Genomic DNA, 15,770 nt, shown 5'->3' with positions numbered 1-15,770 from the left:
GGCGGTTCCGACCTTGATCTGGTATGAAATACCAGAGGGAAAACGCTGCATGCGGTGCATTTTCTTCCGTCCAAAAGCTGTGCAGGTTGGTGGAAAGCGGACGGACTCCATTGGCTATAATAGAGTCCGCCCGGCACTGCTCGGTTCCATCCAGAGACAGAACAGTTCGGCTGCTGGGATTCCCCTTTTCTGATCTCCGAACAGAGCAGAAAAGCGGAGCCCCGAGTGCAGATGTGAGACCACCCTAAGGTAGTCTAATTCTAATTGCAGAATCCGCAATCGCCATCTGCAAGGCAAAACGCAGTCATTGAAAAGTATGTAGTTTTGATTTGTCCTTCATTCGCGGATACGAACTGCGTATTCCAGGAGTGGAAGAAATATCGCAGCATCTTTTATTTTGCCACAGCCTCCATTGAAGTCAATGGAGGCCTCCAACCCGCAGCCCATATATAATATTGCGTATGGGCTGCGAGTACCCATGTCATTGCTAAGCCACGGCGCAGGAAATACGAAGACGGAAAAAAAAAAAAAAAAATCAAAACCATACTGCACATTGCATGACCGCCGGCGAGCTGCCGTGGTCATCTGCAATACAGTCCAAGCAAGCATGACGTAGGCTCACAGTTGGAATCTGCTGCAGGCTTCCCGCATGCGGAGGATCTGCAGCAGAACGCAGCCATTCAAAGTCATGTACTTTCGCTTTTTTGCTCACACTTGCGTTTTTCATGAGCGGAGGAAAAATCGCACATAATCGACGGCGAGCTGCTGCGGTCATCCGCAATACAGATTATTCAGGTACTCGGGATTGCTGGATGGGCTCACAGCCACAACTTGAACTGTTATGCATGGTTAGCGCCACATTTATCGTGTTTTTTTTGGGGGGGGGGGGTTTGTGTTTGACTCGGCCATCAAAAGGGAGTGGCGCCAAACAGTCCTCCCATGTAAGAGGGGCTTGTCTTAGACTATTAGACCGTTTTTAGTAAATCTGCCCCTGTGTGTTCTGTACAGGACCCTAAAAAAACTCCTCCTTCTATATAGGAAGTGATGTGCAGAATTCAGCAGCTCTTTAATCTTTCTCCTGTATGACTTTTGATTGGTTCCAAAGCCCCAAAATATCAATCAACCCCTCTCTGTAGGCTTAGATATTTACTGTCCGTGCGTGACAACATTCTTCTTTTCATCACAAGGCTGTAAACCTCTTCAGACCTGATCTTACAACTGTAGTATCCGCTTTGGCAATACTCTGAGTTTAAGGGTGCGTTCACACAAGGCTGATTTGGTGAGGATTTTGGTTCAGATTTCACCCCTTCAGTTTGAATTCAATTGCAAGGATGAAATTTACTGCAAAGCTGCAGCAAATAAGCGACCCGTGAAGGCGCTTTAAAGGGGTATGCCAGGCTTTTACTATTGATGACCTATCCTCCCAGATAGATCATCAATAATTGGCGATCCGGGATCTGCCTCTTGGAATGCCCACCGATCAGCTGGTTCTCCAGCCTGCTGTCAGGGGAGCGAGGTCGGACATCGTCGGAAGTATAATAGACTGCTTTAATTCTTGCGTAAAGTCGTTAAACTCCTCCCAATGTTCTGATCCCTTTTTTGTCTGTTTTTCAGAGATACCATGTGGAGGATCTTTACCGGCTCTCTACAGTTAGAAGAGAAGTCTAATGTTCTCCTGCATGACCTACGGGAAATAGAAGCTTGGATTTATCGCTTGCTCCGCTCTCCAACGCCAGTTCCTGGCCAGAAGAGGGTTGATGTAGAAGTCTTGCCCTTAGAGTTACAACCACCGTTGACGTTTGCCCTTCCTGACCCTTCCCGATTCTCTCTGGTGGATTTTCCCCTTCACCTGCCCTTAGAGCTTCTTGGAGTGGAAGCCTGTTTGCAAGTCTTATCCTGTATTTTGCTAGAACATAAGGTACTGGAAGAGTTGTTACTATCCGTTTATAAATCACTGATTTACTGCGGAATTTGTGGCAGGTCTACGGCGGACGTCACCCCGTTGAGTTTGCGTCAAAAGGGTGAAATCTGCTGCAATTCAGCACCAAAATCTGCAGCAAATCGGCAAGGTGTGCATGCACCCTATTTTATCGGGCTGTTGACCACACATCGCAGGTTTGCCCTAGCAATATCATTCTGCGTTTCTAGGACTGATATAGCAATCGCCAATGTGAATGCACCATTAGGGAAAACTCAAACTCTTATCAAATGGACTGTGTTGGGTATTACAGCTCATCCCTATTCACTTTATTGTGACTGAGATGCAATACCACACACAACCCATAGACAAGAGTGGCGCTGTTTCAGGAAAAAAGGTAATTTTATTTTATAGATCTCCTACAAGCCATGTAAACTTAGTGGCGTGTGTCGTATATGTCTGATTCCGGGAGCTAATGGCTCTAAGCAATGGGTGTTGGTCGCGGGGGTACTGTGGTGGTGCCCATGCCAGACTCCACCTTGGGTGTCAGCTGTGACTAGCGGCTGCCACCATTTGACGGCACAGAGCAAACACCCTTGTAACCAGAATAAACTCCCTTGTAGTTAATGTAGTTTTAAAGAGGTTATCTCCGTGTCTGTGGGGGTCTCATCGCTAAAAATGGCGGTCATGTGCCTCCCCCTTCCGTCAATGCACTCTCTCTGCAACCATCCGCAGCGACATGGAGATCGATCGAAATGGCGGTCGTAGACTTTGGAAACACCCCCTTTAACTGATAGATCACAGCCTAAAGAGTTGTCGCCAGTGATGTAATGTTGACACAGTTGTGCCCACTAAAGTGCCATTCTAGAGGCAAGAGATCCCTCCTACTAATAACCATATGATATTGCCACTCTTCGATTAAACCATCACTCAACAGATTTAAAATGGGTCAGTTGGCACACTTCGCTGTAAACCATGTTGTGCCATTCATATTATTGCCCTCAGCTTGGCACTCTTGGACATCCAGTGGACGTGTACCTCTCTATTCATTACCTTCTACTCTTCAGGTGGTACTGCAATCCCGGGACTACAATGCGTTGTCTATGTCCGTCATGGCCTTTGTATCCATGATCTACCCTCTTGAATATATGTTTCCTGTAATCCCGCTACTGCCTACATGTATGGCCTCGGCAGAACAGGTAAGACTCTGGTTTCCTCCAACTATCCCCGTATGCTCTTCTTGGGTTCCTAGCTTCTCCTCTCAGCTTCTCGACCGTCTTGGCTCCTTGCAGCAGAGCGGATACTAATTGAAGACTCCTGTTCCTTTTCCACTGCTGCTTGTATTTGTTCACATAGAATCAGGAAATGCTGCATTACAATGTATTTATTGTTTAGCTGCTCTTGGCGCCTACCCCGTACATCATAGGAGTTCCTGCCAGCTTCTTTCTCTACAAGTCTGACTTCAGGATGCCAGACGATGTGTGGTTGGTAGACTTGGACACCAACAAGGTAAGCTTGGCTCCGTTCCACCTATTCTCGAGAAGTACTAGTGTGTTTATATTGACCGTCACTTTGTATTTACGATTACAGGTTGTGGCCCCAAGTAATGCAGAATTGCTACCTGTTCTTCCAGAACCAGAGGCTACAGAACTTAAGAAGCACCTGAAACAGGTGACAGGAAGTGCCAATGCCGTAACCTAGAGTCTACATGGGGGTGGGAGGTGCTTTATAGCCCATTTAATTCCCGGTGGTTCTCAAGGGTTTACTTCTTGTTCTTTGGATTTAGCCTTATAATGGTTTCCCATTCTGTTGCTTTGTCAAATGTAGTCTTATATGCTTTTTTTGTTACTTTCTGCTGCCTATCTCTCAACTTTCCCTTTTTTTCTTTTCAGTTTGTTTTGTTCTTAACTCGAAGCCGGAACAATTAGTTGTAACTGCATTTAAAGGCTATGGACACTTTTTTGCACTGAAGTTGTTTTTATTGTTAATTTGCTTCCTAAATGCAAAATTGAGCAACTTTTTAGATGGTCTTCATTAAAGGATTTGTTTCCAGGGACCAGCAACCAGGACCGAGAAGGAGGTTGTACATTGCAGCTCACCATGTAGAAGTGGGGGGGAAAGCATCCACATTATCAGGAAGGGCAGATCACACAAGCTGTAAATGGGGAGAGAAGTACATACAAGTTGGTTTACAGTAGCAAGAGGGAGATACCACGTAGTTTGTGTATGACCGTAGAGGGAAGGGGGACCAAGCACTCCTCAGCATCGCTGTCCATCAGTGCAAAGGGAAAAGAAATTCTTTATGGGCTGTAGAAGAATCAATTGGTACAGGAATAAGGCTGTGCTGATGCATGAGAACCAGTGTAGGCAGCTGCATCCTGGATACACAGGCCTCACATCCATTGCTGGCAGGGATACAACCACATGAGATGTCTCAAGCTGGAAGCACATGGGAAACTCAATATTAGGGATCTGAAGCAGGACAGGAGCCTGAAGCTTAGTGCAATTTTATTTTTTTTTTTAAACTCTGGGCAACCACCAACATATGTAAAACCTATTTTTCCGTTCTAAAGGTGTCCATAGCGTTTATCCTTACTGTTTCCCTTCCACCCATGTCTCTCTAAGATTCTGGAAGCTGATATAGGGGCTTTTATGGTGAGATCCCCTCACGTTAGAAGAGCATACGTCCTCATCCCATGTTTTTGATTTTACACTTCATGGCCATAGTTGTAAAGGCCCTCTTTATACGGCCTGATTATTGGGTTCGAACGTTCCTATGATTGCTTATTTGTTCTGCGGTCAGATAATCTGCCCATGTACACAGTGCGAATGAGCGCTGACCGACATGCTCATCGTTGGTGCCCGTTAGTATGGGCAGATTATTATAGCACCTTAGGCCTCATGTCCACAGGAAAAAGAAGAATTAAAATCCGCAGCAGATTTTAACTCTTCTCCTGCCCGCGGATCCGCGCCCCATAGGGATGCATTGACCACCCGCGGGTAGATAAATACCCGCGGATGGTCAATAAAAGTGATTTTTTTAAAAATGGAGCATGAAAAAATCTGGACCATGCTCCATTTTCGTGCGGGTCTCCCGCGGGGATGGCTCCCGCGGGCTTCTATTGAAGCCTATGGAAGCCGTCCGGATCCGCGGGAGACAAAAATCAGATTTTACTCACCCGCTCCGTTTCTTCTCTTCGCCGCGGCGCCATCTTGTCTCAGTCGCGGCCGGATCATTTTGCTTCGGGCCGGCGCATGCGCGGGGCACGTCACCGACGTCATCCTGCGCATCCGCCGGGCCGAAGAAAGAAGATCCGGCCGCGACGCAGAGAAGATGATGCGGCAGCGAAGGAAAAATCCGGAGCGGGCGGGAGGTAAGTTTATTCTTATTTTCAGCGCTCATGTCCGCGGGGCAGGAGGGACCCGCTGCAGATTCTCCATGGAGAATCCGTAGTGGGCCTGATTTTCCCCGTGGACATGAGGCCTTAGCCCTCTGACTCTGCAGACTCTTAGTTTGGGATCATTGCGGTTTTTCCCTGTTGCATGGAGATGTAAAGCAGCTCCTTAGTATGAGAACCACATCAAACAGCTCCACATATCTCAGCTTCCAGAGCCCTTGGAGTGTGAAACATCGATATTGGGATGGACTGCAATTCGCATAAATAAAGGTTTATAGTTAGACTCTCAGAACCTCTTAATGGCCTCCCGATGCTTCGGATGAATTACTAACGCCTTGTTCCGTTAATGGAGTCTTTCATAACATCCAATCTCCCTGACATTTAATTGGAAACGCCACAACCTTAATGGTGTTATGTTCCGCTTGCAATTTCCAATTAAATTTAATGTTTGTCCTACTTTTATTTTTCTCCTTTTTTGTTTTCTGTTTTAATGTTTTTCTCTTTTGACGTAATCTTTGTATTATCCCTCTTCCTATTCTCCTATTTCTCCATTTCCCTTATTTCTCCTCTGTCCGTATTTCCTCCTTCCTACCTTTTTCCTTTTGGGGTTCTGATTGCATTTAGTCCATTTACTGTATCTTTAGCGGACTCCAAGTATCCAGGAGCTTCTTCATGCGCATTAAGCTTGTCTTATTGTTTCCCTTTCATCTTATCTTGTATCTTGCGGTGCTTTTAGATGGAACGATGTATCGTTCACACGAGCGAGCGCTGTCGGAGTTCACTCATTCAGGCAGATGAATCCTACAGTTGTTCATTCTCTGTATAAGTGAATGAGAACGATCGTTATTTAAACCAAACGATTAGCGAACGAGACGGCAATTATTTTCATGCTTGCATGAACCAAATGGTAATTAATTCGCTCATTCATCGCTGGTGGTGTTCACGCTGAACGATGATCGGTCAAATTCCAACGATCTAGCGATTTTTCATTTTTGGAGCGGTAGTCGTTCCATCTAAACGCACCTTTAACAGTTGTGGTGTTATCTATCTTTTTCGTTCTTTTTATCGATATAGGTCCAAAATGTGTGCCAAGTCCTTTATCATATTATAGCTTTAAAAAGTTGGCACTCCATTGCTTTGATACAGGACACAAAGTCCCTTCTTTACGTCATACGGCCGTACAGTTAAAGGGGTAATCCCATCCCTCCAAGTGATGGTGGATTGCTAGTACACACCATAACTTTATGATCGGGGGCTACATGACTTGTGGGGTTGCAGTAATTAAGCATTGCACCCCTCTTCTAAACTTTCCTTGCACAGCAGTGTTACCGGACCTCTGGCTGTGGATGGATTTTAACCAAATCCATTGACTTTAGTGGAGCTGCTCAGCACTGCAGCCCCTTCATTCAGTTTTTTGTAATCTAGAATTGGTTGGGATCTCAAAGCTCAGACCTCACCGATCATAAAGTGGTGATCTGCCGCTACATTAAGATGAGACTACCCCTTTAAATGACAATTCTTTGACCTTGCACCCACTGCTAGGGAAGGCTTAGGCTGAGTTCACACTAGCGTGGACTCTTTCTGTTTTGCTGCTTCCATGAAGGAACAGCTAAAGAAAAGCAAAAACACCAGTGGGAAACGGTCTTTCCTGAATTTTTAGATTTATGAAGCTCCTGTTCAACTCCATAGTGAATTCATGTATGCTTCCCCCTAGTGGTGGGTGCAGGCTGCCAGAATTCCATAGGATAGGTGATAAGTCAATACTGAGACCCCCACTGACCAGAGAATGGTGGTCCCATGTCCCCCTCTTCTCTAAGCTTGATCACTGCCCCCCCCCCCCCCCTCAGCAGTGATGCGGAGATGGAACTGAGCGGCGCCACTCCATTTTCAATGGGAATGCCAGAGATAGCAGAGCACTTGTACTTGCCCATTGCCGTCAGTCCAATTAAAAAAAAGAAACGAAGTGACACCGCTTGTGTGCGACCACAGTTTTTGGGGTTTGGGGATGTCTCAGTGGCGAGACCACCACAGGTCAGACTCTTATCACCTATTCTATTGATTGGTAATAAAAGTGAATTTTGGTACAAGCCCTTTAAAGTGACCCTCCAGGCCTGGAGAAACCAATATGGCCGTACTTTGCACTAGTATTCTTAAGACATTATACCAGTTTTAATTAAATTGGGAAATAAGAGTGGCCTGGTCCCTTTAAAGAGCGATCCTGAAGTTGCCATCGATTACAAAAAAAGAAACAAACCGCTAATTGCGCCTTACTCCGTCTTTATGGTGATTGTTACTCTTTTTACATTTTACTGTTGCAAAAGTTTATTTTTTCCTCACTTTGAAAAAATAACAATGTAATCGTCTGTTCTGTGCTCTGCCTTCATTCTCTCATCTGTGCTCAGTGACTCTTAATTTTCTTCCCTCCATCTGTCTCTTTGTGCTCATGTGTTCGTCTTGTCTCTGATTGGCCGCTGATATTGTCATGTGACGTCCTCTCAGTGTCTGCACAGCATGTCCGTGATCACGCAGCAGCGCCTTCTCGCCTCAGATAACAAGGTTCTTGCTGTTCTTTCTATTTTCAGACCTTCCTTTTATGGTTTTATATACAATTATATGTGTTACTATTGCAGTGTTGCATCTTCTGAACCTTTTGTTGCTTGTGGTGCAGAAAACTGTCTTTAGAGGCACCAATAGATTCTTAAAGCAATGGATCACCTAGAATATATATATATATATATAAAAATTTAATTTTTTTTTCTCATCAGTTTCTTTTTTTCTGATTTTGTAGATTTTTTAAAAGTCTATTTTCCATAAATGACTATTAGGGTGGCCATCCTAACTAAGCTGCTGTTAAAAGCATTCAAAGATGCATTCCAGCAGCCACATTAAGCATAGGAACTTAGATTGGAGGTACTCTTCCATTAAGTCAGTAAGTGTTGTGGGCATGCTCTGTGACCTCTGCACAGGTCATTGTTTAGGAAGGGGGAGGAGGTAAGCTGTGACAATCGCCTACTGTGAATGGTGAAACCTGTTATCTATACATGGGTGTCATCTTTGGTAGTAATTAGAGATGAGCGAGCGTACTCGGAAAAGCACTACTCGCTCGAGTAATTTGCTTTATCCGAGTATCGCTGTGCTCGTCCCTGAAGATTCGGGTGCCGGCACGGAGCGGGGAGCTGCAGGGGAGAGCGGGGAGGAACGGAGGGGAGATCTTTCTCTCCCGCCCGCTCTCCCCTGCTCCCCGCTGCAACTCACCTGTCAGCCGCAGCGGCACCCGAATCTTCAGGGACGAGCACAGCGATACTCGGATACAGCACTTTCCTCGAGCGAGTAGTGCTTTTCCGAGTACGCTCGCTCATCTCTAGTATTAATGAAGTGACTGCTGAAAAGTTCACTCTACATAGCAGGAAGAGTCGGTCTATTAGGCTTTATGGTCAGAATGGGAACTGCTGGATTGTAGAATTCTTTATTTTTTTTATGTAGACCGTGACATGGAAAAAATAAAAGGTTAATCTAATTGGGACGGGAAAAAACTTGACCCCCTTCCCGTTGCAGTCATTCTTTTTTTCATTTTTAATTAAATATAAAAAAAATGTTTTTTAATTTTTTCTAGTGACCTTGAAGGGCTTGTTTTTTTTTTGCAGGACAGGTTGTATTTTTCAAAGGATCTATTTAACGTGCCGCATAATATATTGGAGAATGAGGTTTTTAAGTGAGGTGAAATAGGGTGTTTTAATGGCGTTCATGGTACAGTAAAAAATGACATGTTTGCTTTATTCTGTGAGTCAGTAGGATTACAGTGATACCAAATTCTATAGTTTTGCTATCCTGTGTTGCTTAAAAATATTACTTTCAGTTTCAATCTTCTGACTCCCATTTTTTTTTAAGTCCCCATAGGAGACTTGAACTAGCAGTCATTTGATTGCATGTTCAATATACTGCAATATTTCAGTATTGCAGTATATTGTACATTTTTACAGGCATCCTATTGGGCCCTGCAACAGTCAGGGCTTAATAAGTCAAATTGTGTGGCACCCACTGGGGCCTTCATAGTGGCCCAGGCTTCCATAGGAACTCTATGGCATCTTGCGAACTCATCACTGGGGGCTGTTCTATTGGACCATTGGGCTATTGTTCTATTGGGCCATTTATTAACAGCAGCAGCTAAAGGTTTAACGTCTGGGTTGGAGCTCTCGGCTGTTGGGGCCACGTGTGAGCTGTCAAAGACCGCTGACAACTGCCATGTACGTAGCGGGCTCCGCTCTGGACCTTGCTCCATACACTGAAACCTGGCTTGTGATTTACAGCTATAGTGCATGTCGATAAGAGGTTAATGTAAAATCTTAATTAGTTTCTTCTACTCTCTCTTAGGCCCTGGCAAGCATGAGCCTGAACACACAGCCCATCCTGAACCTGGACCGATTCCACGAGAGTTCCGAGGCTTCTCTGCTCCGACCTCACGACGCGCAGGGTACGCCCTCCACGGAGTTCAACCCTCTTATCTATGGAAACGATGTGGATTCTGTGGACGTGGCAACGCGGTAAGACACTCCTTCTGTACAGAGCAAGGCTGCTTCATTAGATTTAATGAAAACCTGATTAGTTCTTCATATTCCATTATACGAGGAGTATAAATAGTCCTTGTATCTGTGTAATCTGGTTTGCAGCACTTAAGTAATGCCAAAGTCTAGTGTGTCTGAAGAAAATTACGATTTATGCTTGTCTTTTGCCTCATAGAGTTCTGTGATTAACAGTATTCATTTGTATAGTGTACATGCAGAAGGGACCTTAAGATGGACTGTCAGCTCCCATGAGCTTCATAAAAGAAAGTAATGGGCTCATAGGCGAAGGGGCCAGGTTATTCTCTTCTATCATGATACACGCTAGCATGCCAAAAGTCATGGGACAAGAACGAATCTAGTGTAGGGCCCCCTCTGGCCCAATGAAGCGTAACATCGACTCCCATAAGTGGACGGAAGACATCTGGAGTGTGTTGTGCCATATGGATAACCACCCACAGCTCTTGTAGGTGCAGGATCTTGATGTGAATGCACCTCTCCACCGCATCCCATAAATGCACAATCGCGTTCATTTTGACGGAACATGCATGCCACACCGTTTGCAGGTACTTTAGAATACTCCTTAAACCAACTTTAGACAACTTGGGCCCGAAGGCATGGTGGGATATTCCAGCAGGATAATACATCATTGTGGGGGGTACAGAAAGCATAAAGTCCATGAAAGCTATAAATGGTTACCAAGCATTAAAATATAGCAGGCAGTGGTCATTGACATGTCTAGGTAGTCCAATAAACCCAACCCATGCCACGAGGACACGCTACTGCGTTATGGAACCAATAGCCGCTCACAAAGTGCCTTGTTGACATTAGGGATCCATGGCTTCAGGCAAGCTGCACCACACACAGACCTTACCATCAGCCTAAAACTATTGGTACTATGACTCTTTGGACCACGCCAAATGTTGTCAGTCCATTAGGGTCAAATAAGCAACCTTAGGAGTCCAGGTGAGGCGCTTTGTCCAGTGTTGTAGGGTTAAGACGCCCCGGTGGGTCTTCTGCTCCCATATCCCATGGAAGCTACAGAACGCTGCACTGACCTCCTGGATGTGTGTGTGGGATCTCCTTCATTGAATATGCATGTGATTTTCTGTCGGAGTCTCTAGTCTGTTCCCATAGACTTATGATCAGAGACATCTGGCTTAAACATTAAGCCACTGTAGATGATAATGCCTTCTGTGACGGTTTCCCGGAACACATGTGATACTTTAAATCGAGGAATGTTAAATGCCGAATAACTTCCGTAATGGCCCATCTGTCTGGCACCCACTATCAGGCCTCGTTAAAACTCCAATAATTCGCCTCTCCTCGCCATAAGCACGTTGGCCAGTGTTGAGTTCATGTAGGACTCATACAAGTGTGGGCATTCGCAAGATGTCACCTGAGGTAACGTTACTCCATAATCATTTTACATCCCAGGACGTCTGTCACGTCAACATGTGTCCCAATGGAATATTAAGACTTTGCAAGAGGTCTTAAAGAGTTGGCAGACGTTTTTATGGTAAAAGCTCTTTGGCAATGTGGCAACCTCTAATGTTCTTCCTGACTCTTTCGTCTTCATCTTCTGGTTACAGGGTTGCTATGGTTCGGTTCTTTAACTCTCCCAACATGTTACATGGTTTCCAGTATCATACACGTACGCTGCGACTTTTTCCTCGACCCGTGGTGGCTTTCCAAGCTTCTTCCTTCATGGCTTCACGTCCTAAGGCTTCTCTCTTTTCTGAGAAGCTTTCCAGAACGCAAGCAGTGGAGTTTTTTGGAGAATGGTCTCTAAACCCCACTAACTTTGCCTTTCAGAGGATCCACAACAGTAAGTCCCTTATTCTCTTCTCTACGTGTGGCCACCTCCTGCCCTTTATGACAATGTTTTTTTGCTTTTTCCCACCCACTTCAGATATGTTTGACCCAGCATCTATTGGAGATAAGCCTAAGTGGTATGCCCACCAGCTACAACCCATCCATTATCGCGTTTATGATGCAAATTCCCAGCTTGCTGAAGCATTGAGTGTCCCAATGGAGCGGGGTAGTGATTCCGATCCTACTGATGACAGGTCAGTTTGATTGTGTTTTTTTGCCTCTGCTTACTGCATGATCTTAAAGAGGTTTGACTTTCAGATTACGAAAATGGGGTCCCAAAGATGCCTGAATGAAGCTTTGGTCGAACACTTGAAGAGTTTGACTTGCTTCGGTAGTTCTATTAAAATGACCAAAGTGGCAGGGGGACACAGGACCCCTGTTCTTGTGATTTAGTGAGGGTCCTAAGGATTGAACCACCACTGATCAGGTAATTACCTTGTCAGCACTTCTTACCACACTAAACAAAGCTCTAGAATTATAACTGTTTAGAAAACGTATTTTCCCATGGCTTTTTATAAATCTTATTTGTATAGAGCAAACTTATTCCGCAGCGCTTTCAGGTAATTTATTTATTGCCCCCCACCAAGCTGGGTACTCATTTTACCGACCTCGGAAGGATGGAAGGCTGAGTCAACCTTGAGCCGGCTGAACCATGCGGGGATTCTACTAACAATCTTCAGGTCATGAGCGAGAGCTTAGGACTGCATTTCTGCTGCCTTAACACAAGGATCCTGAGGAATCGCTATTAAAAAAGTCCCCACATGGCATATAAATAAGACCAAGCTGGGCGGGTCTCTCTTCTCTTAAGCTTTTCGTGTAAGTCCTCCCCTCTCCTTTCATGCAGCGCTGCAAAATCCTGCGCCAGCACAGATCTGTCCCGTTTGTGGGCAGAATCACCGCGTTCATCTACGGCTCACTGACCTCATGTCGGCACGAGATTTTGCAGCACTGCATGTGAATAGAGATGGACTTCAAGGGAAAGTTTGTAGAGAAGAGACTCTTCAGCCCGCCCACCAGACCACTCTGTCTAATTTCCATGCCACACAGGAACATTTTAGATAGAGATTCCTCAGGTATGCATTTACAAAGGGGGGAAATTTAAGTTTTCTAAACAGGTGTACGTGATAACTCTAGCACTGCGCTTGGTTTAATGTAGTAAAAAGTGCTAACAGGTTCCCTTTAACCGTGACACAACCCCTTTAAATGTCAAAAACACGAGCGACACTACCGCAATATAGATTTCTATAGTCAGTAAAATCCACCTTTTTTAATGTTTTTCTTCCCAGCGGCAGCGACAGTGTGGAATACGATGACTCCAGCTCCTCGTACTCCTCCCTTGGAGACTTTGTCAGTGAAATGATAAAATGTGACATAAATGGGGACACACCAAGTGAGTGTAAATATGTCAAACGTGATCAGGCTGGTGCGTTATCTGTAGTTCAGCATCACTATGTATATTATCTGCAGATGTAGACCCTCTAACGCATGCAGCCCTGGGGGACGCCAGCGAGGTGGAGTTTGATGATTTCCATGAGTACACCGGAGAGGTGGAGGAAACGGCACCAGATAGCGAGAACTCTCCTGATAACAACCAGCCACGGTCAGGTTCTAGCACCACCGCCAGCAGCAGCCCTAGTACTGTCATCCATGGAGCCAACACGGTAAGCGGGGTGCCGTATGATTCAAGAAGGACATATTGGTAAAAGCCAATCAAGTATAGATTACAATATTTAAACGTAGACGTTTAAGGTCGCCTTTTCACCATTATTTCAGCAAGAATCTGCCGATTCTACCGAGCCTGATGAGAAGGTTTTGGGGGTCCTACAGAATCACTTACCGGCTTTGGCGCCCACGTTCAACCGGCTGGCTATGGAACGACGTGAGAGCGAGACATCTGTTGGTGGGGAAGCACGAAGACGCGAGTATGACAATCCCTATTTTGAGCCACAGTATGGATTTCCACCGGAGGAGGAAAACGAAGATCGGGAAGAAAGTTACACGCCAATGTTTAATCAGGCTGTCAATGGCACCCGGTAAGATCCTTACTGTCGTTTATAGGGGTATACTCCTATCATAGCTACTGACAACTTGATCAGTGGGGGTCTGACTACTGGGACCCCCACTGATAACGAGATCTCAGTCTTGGCACACTGCAAAGTGCGGGCGTTTGCTGTAGATTTACGTAGTCTTCAACCTTCTAGGTTTAACTTCTTCTGTGACAGCCCCTCTGTTCTTTGTCAGTTCCCAGAAGCCTCTGCTACGACCTAATAGTTTGAAGCTAGCTAGTGATTCTGACGCAGAAACAGATTCCCGAGGAAGCTCGCCGACCTCAACCGTGTCCAACAACAGTAGCAATAATGAAGGCTTTGGAGGGATCATGTCCTTTGCAAGTAAGTGTGTTGTAATGTATCAGTTTTGTTCACACTGCTAGATCTTAAAGGGTTTGTTCAGGCTTAGAACAATCTGTATACCTACTGGCTGTTCTGACCAGACTGTTAAGAGGTGTTGGGACCAGTGGATGGGGGCATACAAGACAACTGGGCTCAGGACGCGCCCTACAGACCACCGGTAGAGAGGAGCATCTGACCAGACTGTTAGAAGGTGTTGGGGCTAGTGGGGGTGTGAGGGCACACAAGGTGACCGGGTTCAGGATGCCTCCTACAGACCACCAGTAGAGAGGAGTGTCTGACATGTCCAACAAGCACTAGCAGCTCCAACTGTTTTGTTGTCCGTCATCCAGAGACAGGGGCTGCCATTGTTGCAGGGCCCTATGTCTGTCGGAACCACATGTATTGCCTTTGACACTGATTGTTATCTCCGTTTCCAGTGTTGTCGTGAACGACAAAACTAGATGCTATGGAGGGGAACCGGCTTGTCTTCAGCATCAAATCCAGGTTTAGTTTGGACACTGACAGCCGTGTTCATGTCTGGAGACCTCAGGTTAAGCGCCTCAATACCACCTTTGCTGTGTGATGGTCTGGGAGGGGATCATCACATACAACAGTTGGTCACCCCTAGTAGTGGTAGGAGAGACAATGACAGCTCAGTGATGTGGCTGCACGATGTCCTGAACATGTGTTCCTCTAATGGAGGCTTCCAGCAGGATAATGCTCGGCCGCACACACAAGGTGGTCACAGGAAGCCCCCACAACATTGTCATACTTCTGTGACTGCCCAGTCACCAGATTTATCACCACCAAAGCCTATATGGGACCATCTGGGACGTCCGCTTCGACAGCCTATGAGAGCCTCCCTACAAGAGGTCGGTTCTCCACAATAAATGATGCTTTTGCTCTGATATTGTCATCACTTATATCAATGTTACAATCACAGAGAGAAAGTTTCATTCCATTCTGACAACTCCTTCTAGGGGAGGGATTGGTTTTGACAATGAGTGTACTTCTATTTCCCATAAAATAACCATTCTAGAGCTTTTTTGCTTAGGGCTCTCTTGTTCCTCTAAGAAATGTAAGCATAAACTTACAGCTGGGTGTTACCATTCCCCTTGTGTCAAAGGGGTGTGTCTCTCTACAGCCTGTCTCTGTAAGCACTGATCAGACAATATCACAGCAGGGATCCCGCTTCCCCAATGGTAACACCCAGTTGTCAAAGTTCTTTGTAAATATCTAGGAGGAATAGCAGAGGAACTGTACAGGACAGAGTTATAAGAGAACTTTCCCCAGACCCATCAGGACAGGTGACAAGAACGCTTTAACTTATCTCTACAGGTAATCTATACAAGAGTCATAGCAGTAGCTTCAGTTTATCCAGCTTAACCCTTCCCACCAAGGGCAACCGCGATAAGGCAACTCCATTTCCCAGCTTGAAAGGTAAGTTCTCCTTTCCATATATGTATGATATTAGGGACGTATTCTTTACAGTATGAAAGGTAAGTGCATCCAGAATAGACTATACTTGGACTACAACACCCTGTATGACCACGGGAAGGTAAGATGTCCATTTATAATACTGGATCTGAGGCTGGTGGTTATGCCGTGTTTGGGGGCTGGTGGGGGTCAT

General features: G+C 45.5%; 1 protein-coding gene across 17 annotated transcripts in view; it reads left to right on the top strand.

Moving 5' to 3' along the window:
- The window catches only part of MADD (MAP kinase activating death domain), a 109,672-nt gene that overhangs the window by 37,046 nt on the left and 56,856 nt on the right, over positions 1 to 15,770 (top strand). For all 17 annotated transcript variants that reach the window (XM_066583340.1, XM_066583335.1, XM_066583348.1 and 14 more), the window contains exons 4-15: positions 1,615 to 1,918; positions 2,986 to 3,117; positions 3,314 to 3,427; positions 3,509 to 3,589; positions 9,688 to 9,857; positions 11,468 to 11,703; positions 11,788 to 11,944; positions 13,037 to 13,140; positions 13,218 to 13,411; positions 13,524 to 13,783; positions 13,992 to 14,140; positions 15,479 to 15,580. In XM_066583340.1, the coding sequence (XP_066439437.1) occupies positions 1,615 to 1,918; positions 2,986 to 3,117; positions 3,314 to 3,427; positions 3,509 to 3,589; positions 9,688 to 9,857; positions 11,468 to 11,703; positions 11,788 to 11,944; positions 13,037 to 13,140; positions 13,218 to 13,411; positions 13,524 to 13,783; positions 13,992 to 14,140; positions 15,479 to 15,580 (2,003 nt within the window). The remainder of the gene's footprint in view (positions 1 to 1,614; positions 1,919 to 2,985; positions 3,118 to 3,313; positions 3,428 to 3,508; positions 3,590 to 9,687; positions 9,858 to 11,467; positions 11,704 to 11,787; positions 11,945 to 13,036; positions 13,141 to 13,217; positions 13,412 to 13,523; positions 13,784 to 13,991; positions 14,141 to 15,478; positions 15,581 to 15,770) is intronic.

This window comes from Eleutherodactylus coqui, chromosome 11 (genome assembly GCF_035609145.1).
Source record: "Eleutherodactylus coqui strain aEleCoq1 chromosome 11, aEleCoq1.hap1, whole genome shotgun sequence".
Taxonomy (NCBI): domain Eukaryota; kingdom Metazoa; phylum Chordata; class Amphibia; order Anura; family Eleutherodactylidae; genus Eleutherodactylus; species Eleutherodactylus coqui.
This window is presented reverse-complemented; position numbering and strand designations above follow the sequence as displayed.